Consider the following 17,489-nt stretch of genomic DNA (forward strand, 5'->3'; position numbering starts at 1 on the left):
TTGAGGATCTATTGTCTGGGTGGCTTTGGAGAAGAGTTGGGCAGCAGAGTTTTTTAAAGAGAGCTGTAGTTCCATGGTGAGGACACTTTACATATGCGTGGACTTGGGATTTTTCAAGGTATCAGATATTGGGATTTTGAAAGATTCAAATTTTCAAAATTTCAAATATTCAAATATTTAAATGTTCAAAATTTCAAATATTCAAATTTTCAAAATTTCAAATATTCAAATCTTCAAGGTTTCGAAATTTCAAACATCCATCTAAATACTTAAATTTTCACATATACCAGAAATTCTCAATTACCTACTTAACTCTCCAAATACGCACACCCCTCAAATATTGAAATATTGAAATCTCAAATCAACAGTTCCACTGTGGAAACAAAATTTGTACAGATACCTACAAACCCAGAGCTCTTGCAACAAATCCTCCACCGTGTTCTCTGCCTTGCCACATAATTTACTCTTCAAATATCTTTGCTCTCAGCTGTGGATCAACTGAGAGCACTCCTAGTTTCCTATCCACTTCTTCTATAAAAGGAAGCACCGTCTCGCGAGATTCCCCCGCAGCGAAAGGGGGAGTGGAAGCGCAGAGGAGGCGTCGGTTGAATCAAACCTTCGGAAAATCGTTGACGAGAGAATTTCGGTATCGCGAGGGGAGAACGGGAGCGGGTCGATACGACTCCGGGGGTTGTTTGGCCAGATACACGTACACGCGAGGAGGTTGAGGGCCGCCGCTGGCAAGCGAAAGGTAGACGGGACAAGGGCGTCGGTGTTGGTGGAGGAAGAGCTGGATTGGTAAACCGGTCACGTAGTGCTCGGCGATGAATGGACCCGGCGAGTCGAGGCCAGAGCCGGGAATTGGCTACTGGGCATACCACGACCACCTACCCCACTGCGTCAGCTCCAGCCACCCCACGGCAACGTAAAATTACAAAGAGGTGCTCAAACCCGGGCTGTGCCTCCTCGCGCGCCGATCCTCGCGCGAAATTGCCTCGTCGAACGGCTCGCCCACCTAGATGCCCTTTAACGGCCACCTTCGAACCCACTGACTTTGCACTTTCGACCTCTCCGCGATTATTTTCTTTTCTGAGTCTCCTTTGGCCCTCGCCAGAGAAGGAACCCAGTTCGAGGGTGGAATCTTCTCTCGCTATAGTATCGTCTCATTATCAGTAACGAGAGTGTGGACTGTAAAGACAGCGCAGAGTCAGAAACCGTAACACCTGAGTTTTCTAAAAGAAATTTCCTGTAGCTCCAGTCTGAAAAGAAAAATGGATTACCGATACGCTTGCACGTAATCAGGATTCCATTTACAGGGTCCCAGAGGGTCTCGCTGCTCGTTGTCGCGGGAGTCACTGGACACGTCTCTGATCCGTGCCCCTTGCAATCTAAAACACGCTCCGATCTGCCATAAAGTCATTTCGTAACCCATCCCGAGGGTTAAGCACCGTCGAGTCCCAAATCCCGAGTTAAGCGCGGACCCGAACTTCAGCGTCGCCTTCCTCCTCCCAAAGCATCCCCTCGAAGCAGGAAACCCTTTCGAGTCGAAGTTCGCGGGTCTCTATGAGGCGCGGAAAGGAGCGGGTTCGAGCAGAAAATTGAGCGATAAATTTGCTGAGCGGAGGAGCGCGCAGAAGCGGGGAGGGTGACAGTTGCGCTGGGATTAAAAAATAAAAGCTCGTTGTAAATCAAAGTTGTCGGCGGGCGCGGCGGCTGGAGCAGTCGCGAGATGGGGAGGTCAGGCGAAAACCCTTTCGTTAATTGCGCATCGCAGATGCTGGCCGCTGCAGCCGCTCTTTACGAGCCCTGTGTCCCTTGGTGCAGCTCTGAAAAAGAAAAAACCTACCTCTGCCCCTGTGCAGAGAAGTTCGCGGGAGATGTAAGATCCCAGGGAAGTTCGAAGAAACTTGCCAAGAGCATAATTAAACGAGGAGACGCGATTCGACGGGGGAGGGGACGAACGAGACAGACGTGTACATAAAATAATGTATTTATTGTAATACCCCACTTCGCTACAGCGATTAACATTGATTCTTTAACACAACTTATACCATAGGTAATTCTATGTAATGTAATGCATTTCCACACTGACACGGCTGCGACAGGACCCTGGAACGATCGTTTACAGCAGGACGAAACGAGACAACTCTGTAAGCTGCAACATCACAAGCAAAACCGTCTTAGTGTCGGACTCCAAGGCGCTTAAAAATCGCATAAATCGGTCCCATAATGCGCCGGGTGCTGGCCCAGCCAGCTACGGGTCTGGCCCCGCTTTCTGGGGGTCCGAGGGAATCCTCGGATATCTCTCGGGTAAGATCTCTTCTTCGCGACGAAGGTGGAGACGGGGGCAGAGGCGGAGGAGGGCAGGGAAACGTTATTAATTGGCTACACGATAAAACAGTGTTAGTCCCCATTCGCTGTCCTTCGCTGGACCCCCCCTGGCTTCTTCTTAAGATATGGAGCCACGCGACTTGGCCCACGGATGTTGCGTTAAGCGTGTGCGTGCCTCCGCCTCTTCACCTTCGTCCTGGAGGTCCCGCGGGGAATAAAATACAAAAGCGAGGGAGAAAGAAAAATCTGCATTTCCTATAAAAACCTAGATTCCTTCCTTCTATCCACCTATAGAATTCCATTTGTCCCTACTTGTATCTGCTCTAATATATCTGTCGCTAATTAAGCGGTAGGGGCCCGAGGTAATTAAATTTCGCGTCCTCGACAGGAGGCAGGGATTCGCGAAAATACAAAGGGACGGTCTCCACCCCCTCTCGTTTCCCGCGTGTCCGTTTTTTGCTCGTTCCTCGGTTACAACGCAAATGCCTCGACCCTCCCCCCCTCTCGCGCTCGATCCTTCTCGATTTCTGTTCTACCTGGGGATCGGCGGGCCCTTTGGTTCGCTCGTTACACAGACTCCGGTGTCGATGGGGTATATATATCGCGTGTGTTTCGCGTTTCGTACCCCCGTCGCTGTCTCCACGGCCCGTCTCGCTCTCTCCTCTCCCTCGCTCTCCCTACCCCGTCGCTCGTTTTTTTGCAATCGCGGTGCGTGCATGTCGGGCGTTGTTGCCGTTGTTGCTGTTGTTGTCCCTCCCATGGACAAGGGAGCGAGCGTATGAGCGCTATAGGCCATAAGGGCTAACAAGGCGATTACTCATGCCTCCCATAAGAAGAAGTTACAAGCGGGTTCGAAGGTTTATTGCGGCAAATGGCGAAATTTGTACCTTGCTAACGATCGCCCATCTTTTTTGCTCCTCCGCCTAACGCCCCCCTTCGCTGTCCTCTCCGCACCCCCGGCCCCGGGACGTTACACGGGCCCGCTCTAGTCCGCTCGATGGTAATAATTAACGAAACGCTGCGATCAACTCGTGCTGATCCACGAGCCCGCGACTGCCGATTACCTTCCCTCCGCGCTCAAATCGTAAATCGAACCGAACTTTCTCAGTCGCTAACAAGACTCTTTCCTTTTGTTTCAGAGTGTCGAACCAGTGGAATGAGGATCCTCTGCAAAGGTATGTACTGTTAGAAGCTCAGTTCTTGTCAGTTTTTCTGATTGACTCCGTACAGGAATACATAAAAATGGCACAGCCGAGTTGTTCAACCTGAAGTTGATCAAAGGTGTTCCTATGAACCTAATTTTAACCAAGTTGAAACGACAATTTTGATTTACTTCAAGTTCATCAACTCAGTCGTCCAACTAAAATTTGGCTAGTATAAACCTAGCATTATTAGCTGAATTGTCACATCTATTACTACAGCCTACTTGCAGTGGACCAAGCACCCCTATTACCCCTGTATCACCTCACTGACAACTTCTAAGTTCTCCTCAATATTTTCTTAAAAATTTGTTTACTCGAAAGCTAAGATCTTACCTCGAACTCGACGCCGATCAGGTCCCTTGAAGCATCCAATCCTGCAGTCGACTTCGTTTCACAGTTTTTCTGGAATTGAATCGCGACGATGTCGTCGTAGTGGGTCCTGCAGTTCGGGCCCTGCGGCTGCACTGTTGGGTCCAGGAGGGATCCGCGGACGATCGGCGATCCGAGGGCAGGAAACTGCAATTTCGTAAAGTAGAGCCTTAGCTTGGGGATCCTTGGCTGACGGGGACCGACTCGGGCCCCTTCCTCGCTGCCCAACCCCCTTCCAGTGGGCACCCTCGGCTAACCCGCAGCAGCTCGATCCTCGGCGAGCTCTAATTAGATTTTAAGTGAGAAATCGAGCCTGCCGGCAATTTTATGGAAGCCGAACGCGCCGCCCTGATTAATATCATTACGCGCGTTCGCTCGTTGCTGCGCTCGCCGATGGAATTCGCGAGTGTACGGTCGAGCGCAAAAAATCGGGGAACCTGCATCCCTCAAGGGGGATTTTTTTTTTTAAGGGAACGTCTCTGGTAATCGGTTCCAGAGGAATCAATCCGTCGACAGGGCTGATAACGATCGTAAATAGGTGTACAGGGTGGGCCACTAGGAAGGTATTATTAGGCTGGTTTTTTATTGGGAAGGAAAGTGGGGGATGAGCTTAAAAGAAGGATATGTTCTTCTGTGGTTGTCTAGACGTTTTTTCTTGCGCTTTTTCAGTGAGGCATCTTGTAGGAAACAGTTGAAGAATAGTTCTGTGAACCTGTTTCGAAAGACTTGAGGAACCTGAATATTTGAAAAGCTGAAAATTCCGAAATCTCCAGATCCTCAAACCTTTCGAGATGATAAAAATACAGAATCTTAAAAAGCAGTCAAGGCTTGCTAAAAAGTGAACGTTTCGCCCCGGCAGTTCTCCTCACAAGTGCCTAATTAAATCTCTGTCTCCCATAACACGTATCTACACCACTACCTCAAGAGTTAAATAGTGCAAATAACTGGCCCAATCACGCCGACACAAAATTCCGTCATCATTACCCAGGAATGCCACTAAAGTTCGAAGACTGTCCCGTCGCCTGGAGGCAGTCGAGTTCGACACCGAACGATTCCCCCAATGAACCTCATCAAATCCTTGGGAACGGAGACAACATATGCAAACGAGCAACGTGTCGTTTCACGCGATTAGCAACTGTGTTGCGCGCGTTCCTTGGCTTTTTTCGTTTAATTTATTCTCGATGAGCAGGATGGGGGACGAACGAGGTTGCATTTTTCTCGAGATACGCGGCTCGATAACCATTTAACGCCGCGCTAATGACGGTTCTTGCCGAGACTAATGATTCCGATCGAGCGGCGTTACCTACACCGTCGAACGGTAACGGACAGCGATCAGCAACTCGCTTCCGCGCGGATTTATGGAAAAATATTCCGCTTCGAAACCGATGCAGCCTCTCCGAACAACTCGCCGCCTCCAGTGACGCAATTAACGTAATTCATTAGCAGAGCGTTTCACACCTAATACCAAAATCATTGCCACAGCGCGTCGAAGTTCGTCAGCCTCGAGATCTGCATTTGCAGACGTCAGTGGCAGTTAACTGTACCTCGAACGGGCCAGCTCCTTTAACAGGCGTTCGCGAGAGATCGATTTTGGTCCATGCTCGAACGATCCACGCGGAAGGATCTCGATTCGTGCCGGAAAATTCTCGCCGCGCAACGGTATCGTTGCATCACTTGCCCCGGGACGAACAAACAAGGAATGCGCGCGACTCGGTAATTTTCCAGAGCGGAATAATCCTCGCGCTGAGCGGAACACGTCACTAATTGCCCGTTATCGGAGCGAAATTATTTTTTCCCCGAGGTTAATCGATCACCGCGCTCGGGACTTACCAAAACAACCGTCCTTCGTGGAAAGTTCGCGCGAGTTCGAGGAAGCTTCGGAGCTATTAGTCTCCTCGTGGCGGAGGGAAACTCGAGATATTAATTTAAATCGCCGTTTCAGAGGGACCCGTGCGTAAAAAATTCTCCGCGCGTTTCCCTTCGTGGATTCGATGAAAGCGAGGCGTGGGCGAGCGTCGAAAAGTCGGTCGTTCGAGGAGCGCCTAAAAAATGGCCGAGGAGTCGCCGGTTAGTTGGCTTAATTAATGACCGAATTCATCACCGAGACGCTGGCACAATGAGGGACCTCGACAGAGCTCACCCTCGGACAACCCTTTCTCTGCGGACACCTTTCTCCGCGCAAGCTGCCAAACGAGACAAAACCGTGCGACGGTTGGCTCCTCTCTGGCAACGGTCATCCTGGACCGTTTCTGAAGATGAACTCGATTCGAAAACTGGATTCGAGGCTTGAAAGAAGCCACGAGCGAGGGTAAAACCTGGGGAGCCTTCCGCTCCATCTTTATTACCTCGCCTCTGCCACGTGGAACGCAGAAGAATTCCTTAGAACAATAGATCCTCTGCTACACATCGAACCAGAGACACAGATTATAGCAATCGATGATGACTGGTTCTCTAAAGGAAGGGAAAGCAAAGAGACTATAACCCGTGTCAGAGCTTTCAGAGACCGAGTCGGGGAATCAGAAATCTCGAATCGATAATAAGACAAATTGCGTAGGCACTGCTATAATTAAAGGTCCGGTGGTAGGCAGCAGACCGAGAATATCTTGGATCGCGCAGAAACCGAGAGGCCGTGTATCCGCGGCTGCTCGCGTCGCATTGCGTCGCATCGCGTCGCATCGCGTCGCATCGCGTCGCGTTCCTGTCGAGAGGGGCCAGGGGGAGAGGCTCTCTCTCGGTTTCTCCGGGAACGGATCAGATAGTACGCGGTCGTATCGGTGTCGCGAGGCTGGTCCGCGCGTAGTATCAAGTCATCAGAGGCAGCAGCGAGCTGGCCGCTCGGGAGAGAGGAAGAGAGAGCGGCGAGTAGCTGGTTCCCTGGACCGATGATAAATGATACGTTGAAACGTAGTGGGTAGCAGGGGCAGCGGGCCCGCCGATACGGCGCGAAACTTCCTCCCCGCTGAGGCAACAGCCAGGGAAACGAAGACGGAGAAAAAACGGAGAGAGCAGAACTGACCAAAGAGATGTCCAGCCTTCTGCGCTGTAGCAGTGACCAGAGCTCTTGTAGCAGTGATCCTGCGAGCTCTTGCGAGTCCCGAAGGCTAGAACTCCTAGGGAATCCAGGCAAAACCGGTCCAGTCGGATCCGGAGCACCCGCTGCTTGCTCCAGCCAGCTTACTAGCCTCTACCTGCCCTCCCCTGACCCTTCCTCCACCTGGCTGTCTCCTTCTTTCCTGCTGTCTTCGACTTCTTCCGTTTGGTACTGTTGATGCAAGAGATGCTCGAGAGATTCTCACGTACAGAACTACGGTGAGGTGTAATTTTTCGCTGAAACGTAGCTCTTTGAGGAGATGGCCCCGAGTTTCTCTGGTGAATGAGTTTGTGGAGATGTGGATAGGTGTTTGAACAATGACCCAATGATGCCAGGATCCAGGAACAACAATTGCTCGCGACGAGGAGCAAGTAGGCCTGCTGAAAGACCTCCGCGAGCGCGTATCGAGCGGCATGCGGTAACAACGTCGCGAGATGTTATCTCACTGAGAAAAAGTCGAGCGTGGAGCCCGATGACGCGATTAGGATGGAACGTTGCCGACGCTGGGTCACGCCTATGACGAATCACCGCGCGAACCACCTAAGGACACCAGCCCTTTCTCCTTCGTTCTCTGCAGGCTCGAGCTGGCAGTCGACGACAAAGGCTGCGCGGCCACCGGGTTGCACGGTGACCCCTGACCCTCCTAGATCGATTTCCCAGTCGATCTGTCACCATTAAATTCCAGAGCGAAAGGCTGCGTGCATTTCCCCTGGGGGGAAATTGGGCCCCTCGTTTTCGAGCTCGATCGATCGTCAGAGACAAATTTGGGAGCAGTAGCTAACGATCGCAGGATCAGAAGAACGTGTCAAGTGACTAGACGATTCTTCTTCGCGGACTGTACCTCGCGGAAACTCTACACCATGAGCTTTCTTTCAGCGTAAACGGCACGGAAATCGTATATGCTCGGTTTTACGATAACCACGAGTGCAATGGCGCTGTAAAACTCTGAAACGGCTGTTACGCTATGACTTTACAGCTACGCCTTCCTCGAACCTGGAGCTCACGTTATCGCCGCTCGTTAATAGATTCCAGCGCAGGATCTGTCCTCTCCCACGTCTTAATAATTTCGCGCGGTTTACGGTCCCCGAATCGATGCAGAACGCTGGGAATAATCTGCAAGCGGAACCACGCTCTCTGACGTAGCCCCGAAAAGGATCGTGCGAGCGAGCGTGCTGGAAGGATTACGTATCCCCTGGAGGCCAGGTTCGGCAGTCTAGCCTGTCCTCGCCTCAGCGTCTTCCTGCTCGCGGGGCCTTGTAGCCAACTGGGCCTGGTGCGCTCGAGTTCACGCGCCTGGCTGGCCCCCTCGCTTTTTCGAGTGCCTTTAGAGGGGTCCTCTGCAAGACCATCCTCGGTGATCTCTCGAGCTCTCTCGCAGAAACTCGAATTCGCTGATCGATCGCGGGCTGCAGAGGCTCGAAGAGGGCAGAGAGATTGAAGAGGCGAGGACAGCAGAGAAGAAATAGAAGAGGGAAAAAGAAGAGCACGGGTGGCTGTAGTGAGCGCCGGTTTTCCAGTTTCGTTCGCGAGCCGGATCGCATTCCCCAGGTCTTAACGAGACGTAATTACACGGCGAAAGGTACGAAGCGACGGATGCCTTTGGAATATAGCTACTAACACGATAATTGCCGCTATTACGGGCCGAAACGTCGTATTTAACGGCTAAACGGCATTCGCCTACTAATCGCGCGTGGAAGCCCCATTGATCGATCGGAATTGATGGCCCGCGTTACGCGCTTCGACCTTCTTTCCTGATAATTCCCTCGTTCGTTCTCTACGCTGTTCTCGTTTATTTCTCTTGGGCTTGTTTGCTCGCCTGTAAAACAATGAATCGCATTATCGCGGCTTGGTCTCTCTTTGCCGTTTCGTCTCGAGCAGCCTCACCTCGAGGGCGGAGAAACTCTCAGGGATCGAAACATAAATTCTGAAAGAATGCACTGTAAAGTTGAGAAGTTCACCGTCCCATACTGCTGTATGTATTTATTCGAAGACTGTAATTTCGACGATATCTTTGAACTTCAATTAGAACCCTGGTGATTATTGCGTCACCCAGTATATCGGTCCTCGATCATCGAAAATAACGACACGCAGCAACTCCCAGGGAAGCCAGGGGCCGGTAACGCGGCAAATGCGTTTACCTGGTCGGCGTGTAATCCTGTAAGCGCCCCTTATTACGCTCCGCGTGGTCCATTGTCGCTCGATCTTAACTTCTACGGATTATAAACTGTTTCTCGTTGGCATTAGCTTTTTTGTCCGCTTTCCATCCAGCTTCTGTCGGCTTCTCTCGCGAGTCTGGCCTCCCGCTGCGCAGCCTCGCTCTCGTTTCGTGGCTCGCAGGAACGGTTGCTGTCCTGGATGCAGCGTGCCTCGCGAGGACAAAGGTGCGCGTAGAAGCTTGTCACGAGACGAAGTTCGATGCGACGACACGGTAAGAAGAACGTCGTCTTTGATTGGTTAATCTCGTTAGCGATCCTCCTACCTGTTCCGATTCCAGGCTCTGGTGGGTGGACGATTAAATGCTCCGCCGCCCCCGCGATGCTCCTTTTTACGTCAGGGGGCGATTTACAGAAGGAAATTTCGCAAATAATAAATAATCGCGGTGGCAAGGAACGAGGCTTATCTGCGAAAAAAATACTGCGAGCGTATAACCTTCGCTTTGGAGCGTGGCCGATCCACGGATAAAGGCGGATCCATAATTCCTCTTTCTCTTCTTCCCGCCGAGCGTACCGTGCAGTCTGGTAATTAATGAACACCGTGTAGAATAGGGAGAATTATTGCGCGCTTACGCGGGGCCCGCGAGCGCGAGTTCTTTTATACCGAAAGGAACCGAGATTGAAATCGTGCCCACGGATGCGATCCAAGGTGAATTTATGCCCGTTCCATAAAACGGGGAAAGGAACAAGCCTCATTGGACACGTGTCGCGCCACTGGGCTTCCGATTCGACGCGACAATGTCGCCTCGCATTTATCTTTCGCCAACGGCCGCGAAGGGAATGCCCGATGCTTTTGTTTCTCTCTGATGGGCTGAGGACTCGGTTCACTTCAGACCCTTCTCTTCGAATTCGTCTTTGAAAATGGTTTCTTCGGTTGAACGCTGAGTCCTGAATTAATGAACTTTGGATACGTGGTTCATTGGAATTTGTGACGTCATCTGGGGAGCGTTCAACTTACAATTTGAAAATTCGACAATTTGAGTCTCCTCGATGAAGCACCGATATTTTGTCGCCAAACACGTGCCCACGTCCCTCGATTTGGTACCGAAGCCAGACATTCGACTCGCAGGGCCACGCAGCTGCGTCAGGACCCCCGTGAGCGAGCGGTCGCAAGCGGAACGCGGATGGAAGCGTGGAACGTGGGCCGTCGCGATCGAAACACGCCCTGACAAAAACTGTGAAGCCACGGACAATAGCGACGCGTTGCCACGAGCGACCCACAAAAGGCTCGAAAATCTGGCGAAATCCGCTCCATCATCGTTCGACGACAGGGCGACTTTTCCAGCAGGCGCAGAGGATGGTCCTCCCAGGAAAAGCGAAAGATTTCGTAATCGCGAATTCGCGGAAGAAGCTCGAACGCGTCATCGTGCCCGTTGAAATATGCAGTTAATTTCGCAGTCCCGTCGAGCCGTCGCCGTGATGGTAAAGTTCAAGGCGAGCCGGCGATAACTCGGAAGGCGGTCCGAGGAAAAAACGAGTTACGCGGAAAAGCTCGATGGCGAATAAAAAATGACTGCAGCAAGCGTTGATGAATGTTGTCAAGGCTAGCCTGCGAAGGGAATCGAAGATAATATATTTGGGGCCTCTGATTTCCATGTGGAAGCACATCAGTAATTCTAATACTGGAAAAAAAATCTCGTGAAATAGAAAACTGTAAAAATTCGTACATGATACCTATGCAGTATAGGTAAAAATTGAAAGTGAATAAATCTTTGAACCTTAGCAGCCAAAAATCAGCAAAGTGAATTTTTTGGAAAAGATAGAGGACTCAAATGAGTTAAAGAGCGATCACAGAGCCAGCTACGAGGCACGAGCTCTGTTTATACTAGATGCGCCATGAGTCATCGCAACCTTCGCTGAAAGAGACAGTCAACACAGAGCAACTCACAGAGGCGATGGAAGCTGAACAAGGCGATCCATGAGGAGATTGAGCCGCCGTGAATCGGATGGATTGACCCCTTGTCTTATAACAAGTAGTCACACTCGTCGTGCTATCACATCAGGCAATGTTAAATTGTCAAACTTGACAAAGCATTATACGCAGAAAAAATCATAGAATCTAATAGCTCATTCATTCATCATCGTGACAACGATTTCCCCATCACTTAGTCACCTCGTCTATTTTTCTATCCTTGAAATGAACTCTTGCAGCTGAAGAAAAATCGCAAGGCAAGGGGTCGCAGATGATATTCGCGATTCACGACGTGGCGGAAAAATAGTGAAGCGGAGGGGATTGCCATCCCCCGTGCTCGTCGCAAACAAAAGCGGAAAAGCCAGGGTTGGAGGGGCTGTTAGATTCGGGGATCTCGTGCTCCGGTTTCCCTCTCTTTTCCGCCTTTCTCCTGCTGCCGCGTCTCTTTTCTCGGCCGCCGCTAATGCGACCGGACAACAATGCGGACCCGTCCGCATTGCACGCGTCCGACCGCTAATTCCTCGCGTTTTTTCGCCCCCCCTCCCCCTCTCCCCCTCTCCCCCTCTCCCCGACACGGCAAACACCCTCCCCTCGTCTTCTGTTTCTGCTCCTCGCTTTCCCTCCCGCTCCACACCTCTCGCCGCAGTCCTTTTCTCGCTCTGGACAAGCACCCTTCGCCCCGAATCGCTTCTGACCGTCCCGCTGCCCGAGCCTGGAATTGGATTTCAGGAAGGACTTTTTGCGAGATCCTTCCCATCTGCCCCTGGCACGCTCCCGTGGCTCGCGTTCGGCAAACACGCTGGAGGGAGGAAAAGCTTAGGAAAAACGTTATCGGGCTGTCGAGGACTATTATCGAAGAAAGATGCTCGAGTTGTTGGGAGAATCCTTTCGCGTGGGAGAGAGAGAAATTTATTTGTGTGGTTTTTTGGTTAGCGTGAGCCTTGAAAAAAGGTGAAGAAATGTTGATTGAGAGATTGAGTACTTTGAGTGTAAGGGTTGAAAGGGGTAACGCTGTCGGATGATGGGGGTCTTAGTCAGCTGGAGAGTTCCGTTCATTTGAAACTTGGTATCCATTTTAATTGCTTCATTTTACAACTCTTCACGCCCTTAGAGTCTTTTTCCCCAGTTTTGCTGAGGCATCTTCCGCGAGGCAGCGGCAAAAAAACAGGTTTCGCGAGGCCTAGAGCCGTCGGCGCCTCGAGGCACGAGCAAAAAACAGGGTATCAGGTTTCATTCCTCTTTTATTCGACGACTGTCTGTTAGCCATACCCAGGATTTTCGTATCGAGTGGCTTCATTGAAAAAGAAGGACTTGGAAAATTTGTCGAGCTCGGCCTTTCGAGGATTCGCGTCGAACCGATGGGAATGTAAATTCTGCGGCGTCCTCGGTGAAGGGACGGAAGGGAGAAGCAGAGGCGTCGGCAGCCACTGAAATTGAGTTCCGGTGAATTCCGGCTACGCGGTTCCCCGATGTATTTCCAGCGGAGACAAGGTCGAGGGGTTTCGGTTCAGCAGTCGCGATCGGCTGTAAACGCGCGAAACAAGGGTTGTGGACACGAGAGCAAATCTAGAGCTGCTGATCTTCAAATTCATTCTAGAGTCACAGGATTATTTTGGGAACTTTGAGAGAATTTTAATATGGGTTCGGTCATCCTTTCCTCAGTAGATACCTAGTCTATTTGAGACTTCAGGCGAGAGCAGAATTTTCCCAAATAATTCTAATCATTTTTCAAACCTCTTCTTTTCATATTTTAGAGCCAGAATCCACATGGGAAAAATGGTCGGTCAGGTCTTGCAAGAGTTTCCTAAGTAGATTTAATCAGAATGGATTTTTATAAAGACTGCTGTAGACCTTTGTAAAATTAACAAAGGTATCTTAACTACAGTAAGAGCAGCTTACTGATTCTATTAAACTCAGGCCAGTATTTTTATAAATTCTACAAGAGACTGTAATAACTTCAGCTTAACGTTTCTATCCGTGGCAGAGACACTCGTGGTTACCTGAAGGTATCAAAAAACGAGCAGGACGTGGAATATTAGGGGCGAAAGGCGCTCGATAGGTGTCGCAAAGCTCGGAAACTATTCCTTAATCGGGCAATTAAAGAGAGAGGGTGGCATCGATAGCATCTCGACACGGAGGCAGCCCCGACAATGTCCTCTGAATACGTAACGGGTCGCGGCGCGTATCGTCGCATCGAGCGTGTCGCCGCGCTAAATGCAGGCTATCGGGCACCAGTTTCCCGCAGGTAAATATTTCGTCGGCGGCGCGATTCGGCGCGGGCCACGGTCGTTAAATTTGTCAGCGGGCCCTCGTGGCCGGAATTCGTGCTCCGCGATCCCGTGCCATACCCGAATCAGCTTCGTTCGTCTAGTTTATCGCGCCACCCGGTACATTCGGTAGCCCGATAGCGCGACCATCCGGCCCCCTCCTCCGCCCAGCCTCTATCTCTGCCGTTGCTCGACCGAAATTTGCATGGCATTTACATCCGATTGCGGCGCGACGCGAGCTGAAAGTGGCGAGCGTCCAACCGCTCCCTCCCCCTCGCTGATCGCACTTGCCCCGAAAGGCAGGTGCCCTTCGAGGGTCAGGGACGAGGCAGCTGGGACTCCTCTCGCGAACAGGGGTACAGTGTTAACTTTTTCTCATTTTCTTGATCAACTATTGCTCCATTTCTGGTGGAGGAAAACCTGGGAGAAAATAGGTATCTATATGTTTCAGCGTAGCGAAGTGTTTCGTTACTAACAGAGAGGAATAGTTTTACATTTAGTCTCATAGCCTTAGTGGAGAGTGTATTATAGTATGCATTAGTTTTTATTTTTGTTACTCTTTTATTTTACTGTTTTTTGGGTATTATTCGTTTTTGTTTCGGCAAGAAATGGGCGAGGAGGCAGATAATCTATGAAACTGGGATTATTGAAAGTTTCTAAGGCTCCTCTTGAAGGAAAGATTTTCTCCTCGAAATCCAAGTGTGATGAAACAGCGTCCTACGACACTTCATTGTGCTCGACCCACACCTCCAGGAAGTGGAACGCACAGAAAGAAAGAAGAGTGTTCCTAGCTCGAAAGGGACTCGCTTCTCCCGCGAGAGGACCGTCGAGCTCCACCCACTCGCTCGCGAGCATTCCTCGGGGTTTCGGAATGAAGGCTCAAGGTAAACCGAGAAGAGTCAGGGTCATAGGTGCAGTTACGTCGGAATTGGACATGATTTTCAGCGAGTGCCGGCCACTTAAGTCGCTCGGCGCGTGTGTGAGCGAGAGTATGTGCGTGTCATAGGTCCTATTATCGCGGCCACTCGGTGCCATAGTCGCAGCTGACTTTCCGAGCCTTCGACCTGACAACACGAGCCCGCGATAATCTCGGCCGCGAGGTTCCAGGGGATCGGCGGTCTCTCGGGTTTCCGATTTCCTGTTAGCGCGGCCGTTCTGCTTTTCATTGTCCCCTGACCTCTGGCGATTGAATTTCCTTCCGCGTGAACCGGAGAAGTCCCATGGTCGATGGACTCGACCGTTTCTTTTTTACTCCTCGGCCGTTTCTCCGCGACGCGAGGAGCCATCTAGTCGGGAGCAACAGGCCGGTTATAAAACACTCCAGACGCGGCGGCGAGACTCGTAAAAGCGAGAGCGAGAGCTCGCGAGCTTCTACTCCGATTTTTATCGACCATTCGAACGCTGTCGTCTGACGGGAGCGAAGTTTGATTTGTTGAGGAAGAGATGACGAACTTCAGAAAGCAAGCAGCTTCGGTTGAACACATTTTCGAGATACGAGTTAGAGGAACAATGCCTTAGTTCCTAGGGTTAATCGTCTTCGGGAGGACTTATCACAGGGTGTTGAGGTTTTCAATTATGGAGCAGTGGAGTTTGCTTAACAACTTTATCAGTCTCACAGCCTTACAGTCAATTTTAGAGTCTTACGACTGCCTCACTGAACTGCATATGAAACTTCCAGGCAGTCTTTAATTAAAGAGATAATGAGACAGTAGATGTTACCCTACACCTGACAGATATTTATTACATATAAAGATTATATCATCGACGTTACCTGTACACATTAATACATACAATAGATTTCGAGTTACTCCTTAACGCAGCGTGTGACTCAGCCACAGGAAGAAAATAAAGAATCACCGACGCGGAAGTAAAGATCGCACCTCTAATTGAATCGTCCCTTATTCCAGATTAAAACCGCGTCCAAGCTGCAGCGATTCACAACCATAATCGAGCTCCTCCGATTTTACGAGCCATCCATTCGGCGGTAAAACGATACAGGGATCGTTAGCGACCATTCTCAACACACGATCGCCTTCCACGATCCCTCGATCGTCTGGAATTTCGTCTCGGGGCGAAAACCGCCGCTGCGCCTTCCGCCTATAGCCGACACCTTCTCCTTGACATTTCGCCGCGACACCCACGGACAATTCTCGCCCCGCGGAATTCACCTCGCGACGATACGAGCGGAATCGAGCCGATCTCTAGACCAGGATAATTTCCCTCGGTGAATTAGCATAGATCCCAGCGAGCATATCGAGGACTGGGTGGTCCCGTGGACCTCGTGGAAAAGCGAGAGTCCATCGAGGACGGCGGGGCCTCGAAAAGAGCGGCTCGCGATTCGATCGGAGCATCGATAAAATTGAGAATGCACCGGCGGTCTGTGCTGGTTTTAATGAATGAACGTCTCGTGGATGCGGTAAGTGGCTGGCGAGAGTGGGGAGGGGTGCGGACGAGAAGAAGGGGCCAGTGGAAGGGGCAGGTTGGTAGGCGAGTAGCAGAAGAGGAACGGCAGCCGGCTGTCTGGCTCTGCACGTACACGCTCGTACGCGCTTCGTACATGGACGAGCGGGAGAGGCGACGGCGTTTGTGTTACGCTGGGACGCAGCCGGAACGGATAGCTCGCCGCGGCCGTGCAGATCTACATAATGTTTATTATGCTAACCTAGGCCAACGCGCTTGCATCAACAAGTGTTATATTATCATTCAAATAAAATGTTTTAATCTGCATACGTTTTATCGGCCTCCCGCGGGCAGGAATGCGCCACCGGCACGAGACACGCGTTCCTGGACACGCGCCCCTCTACCAGACCCTCCCTTTCCGCTCTTGTCTTTGAGGTTTTAGCTTCAGTGTGTCTTAAATTGTTCAGAGTGACGGTTCAACTGTGACCGTTGCTGCTCGGTATCCCAGTGGAGAAGAGTGGAGAAGAGTGGCTAGAGCACATACAGTGTTTCATTGCTATTGGGTCGTAGTTCACTGAGGAGATTATAGTGAAGTGAACCCACTTGATTATCGAGACGCTAGTGACAAGTGAAACTCAATTGTTAGGGTGGCTCACGAACTCACGTCGACTCCATATTTTTCATATATTCTACATTTTTTCTACCAACTAAGAGAACTGTACTACATCTGTTCTCTTCTCCTTCTCTTGACCCATGATCCACAGGAGCCAGGATACTAGATTTCCGAGTTTGACCTGTTCCAGGCAGCGTGTCGACTCGAGCTAAAAGGTCAATAAAATTACTCCGGCGCAAACACGCTGCAAATTCGATAGCGTGCAAATGTTACAGGTTCAGGCTGCAGCGCTGTCGATAAATATACTTGCCAATCCAATTACGATCGGACGCTCGTCCATCCTTTCCCGCGAAAATACGGCGCGTCGTGTCGCGTCGGGACCCACAATTCGTAACACGGAAAAGGTACTTAACAGCCACCTCTGACACAGACCAGAATCTCTCGAAGTAGGAGACACTACAGGGTCAGAATATTCCTTATCACCCTCCCAGGCGCGAATAAAACTTAGCAGATTTTCGATTAGGCGAGGGAAAAAGGGCCCACGGGGACTGGCGAAAAAGTTTTCGAGCAAAACGCCATAATCCGTCGGGCTTATCGGTCTCGAGGGTCACGTGAAGCGTTCGCGACGGGCAAAACGGCACGCACGGGATAATTCGCTGCGCAAAGTGGGGCGCGAGCCGCACGAGGCACTTTGCTCGTCACGTGAGCGGAAAAGGGCCGAGTGCCTCTGGAAAAAGTCGCGGGGCTTTCCAGCGTGACGGCACGAATTCGAGGCGACGGCAATCCGTGCGACATATAATTGAATTAAACGTCCGCATTCCTGTCGTCGACGAGCAGAAAGCGAACAAGGGGCAGAGGGGCGCAAAAAGCGCGATGCCTTGCACGCGACTGAGCCACGTGTGTGATTCCTCTGCCAGCGAAATGAGGTTCAAAGTTCGCGACGAAACGCAATTGCTACTTACATATTTATTTATTTAACACGTGAGATAAATCTCAGTAACGTAGGTAGGTAGGTATTGTAATCGTGGCCTGTTATATGTATAGGCACTTGTGAATAAACAAGCGAACGATAACTGGGTGCTCTGGAATTA

General features: G+C 50.8%; 1 protein-coding gene across 1 annotated transcript; it reads right to left on the minus strand.

Moving 5' to 3' along the window:
* Positions 1–1,488: 1,488 nt before the first annotated feature.
* LOC143186650 (uncharacterized) lies at positions 1,489–3,201 on the minus strand. Its single transcript, XM_076390357.1, has 3 exons — positions 2,868–3,201; positions 1,847–2,155; positions 1,489–1,795 (listed from the first exon to the last, which is right to left on the minus strand). Exons 1-3 carry the CDS (start codon positions 3,125–3,127, stop codon positions 1,489–1,491), a joined length of 876 nt encoding a protein of 291 aa, XP_076246472.1. The 5' UTR covers positions 3,128–3,201.
* Between the last annotated feature and the right edge of the window lie 14,288 nt (positions 3,202–17,489).

Source organism: Calliopsis andreniformis, unplaced genomic scaffold, assembly GCF_051401765.1.
Source record: "Calliopsis andreniformis isolate RMS-2024a unplaced genomic scaffold, iyCalAndr_principal scaffold0022, whole genome shotgun sequence".
Lineage (NCBI taxonomy): Eukaryota > Metazoa > Arthropoda > Insecta > Hymenoptera > Andrenidae > Calliopsis > Calliopsis andreniformis.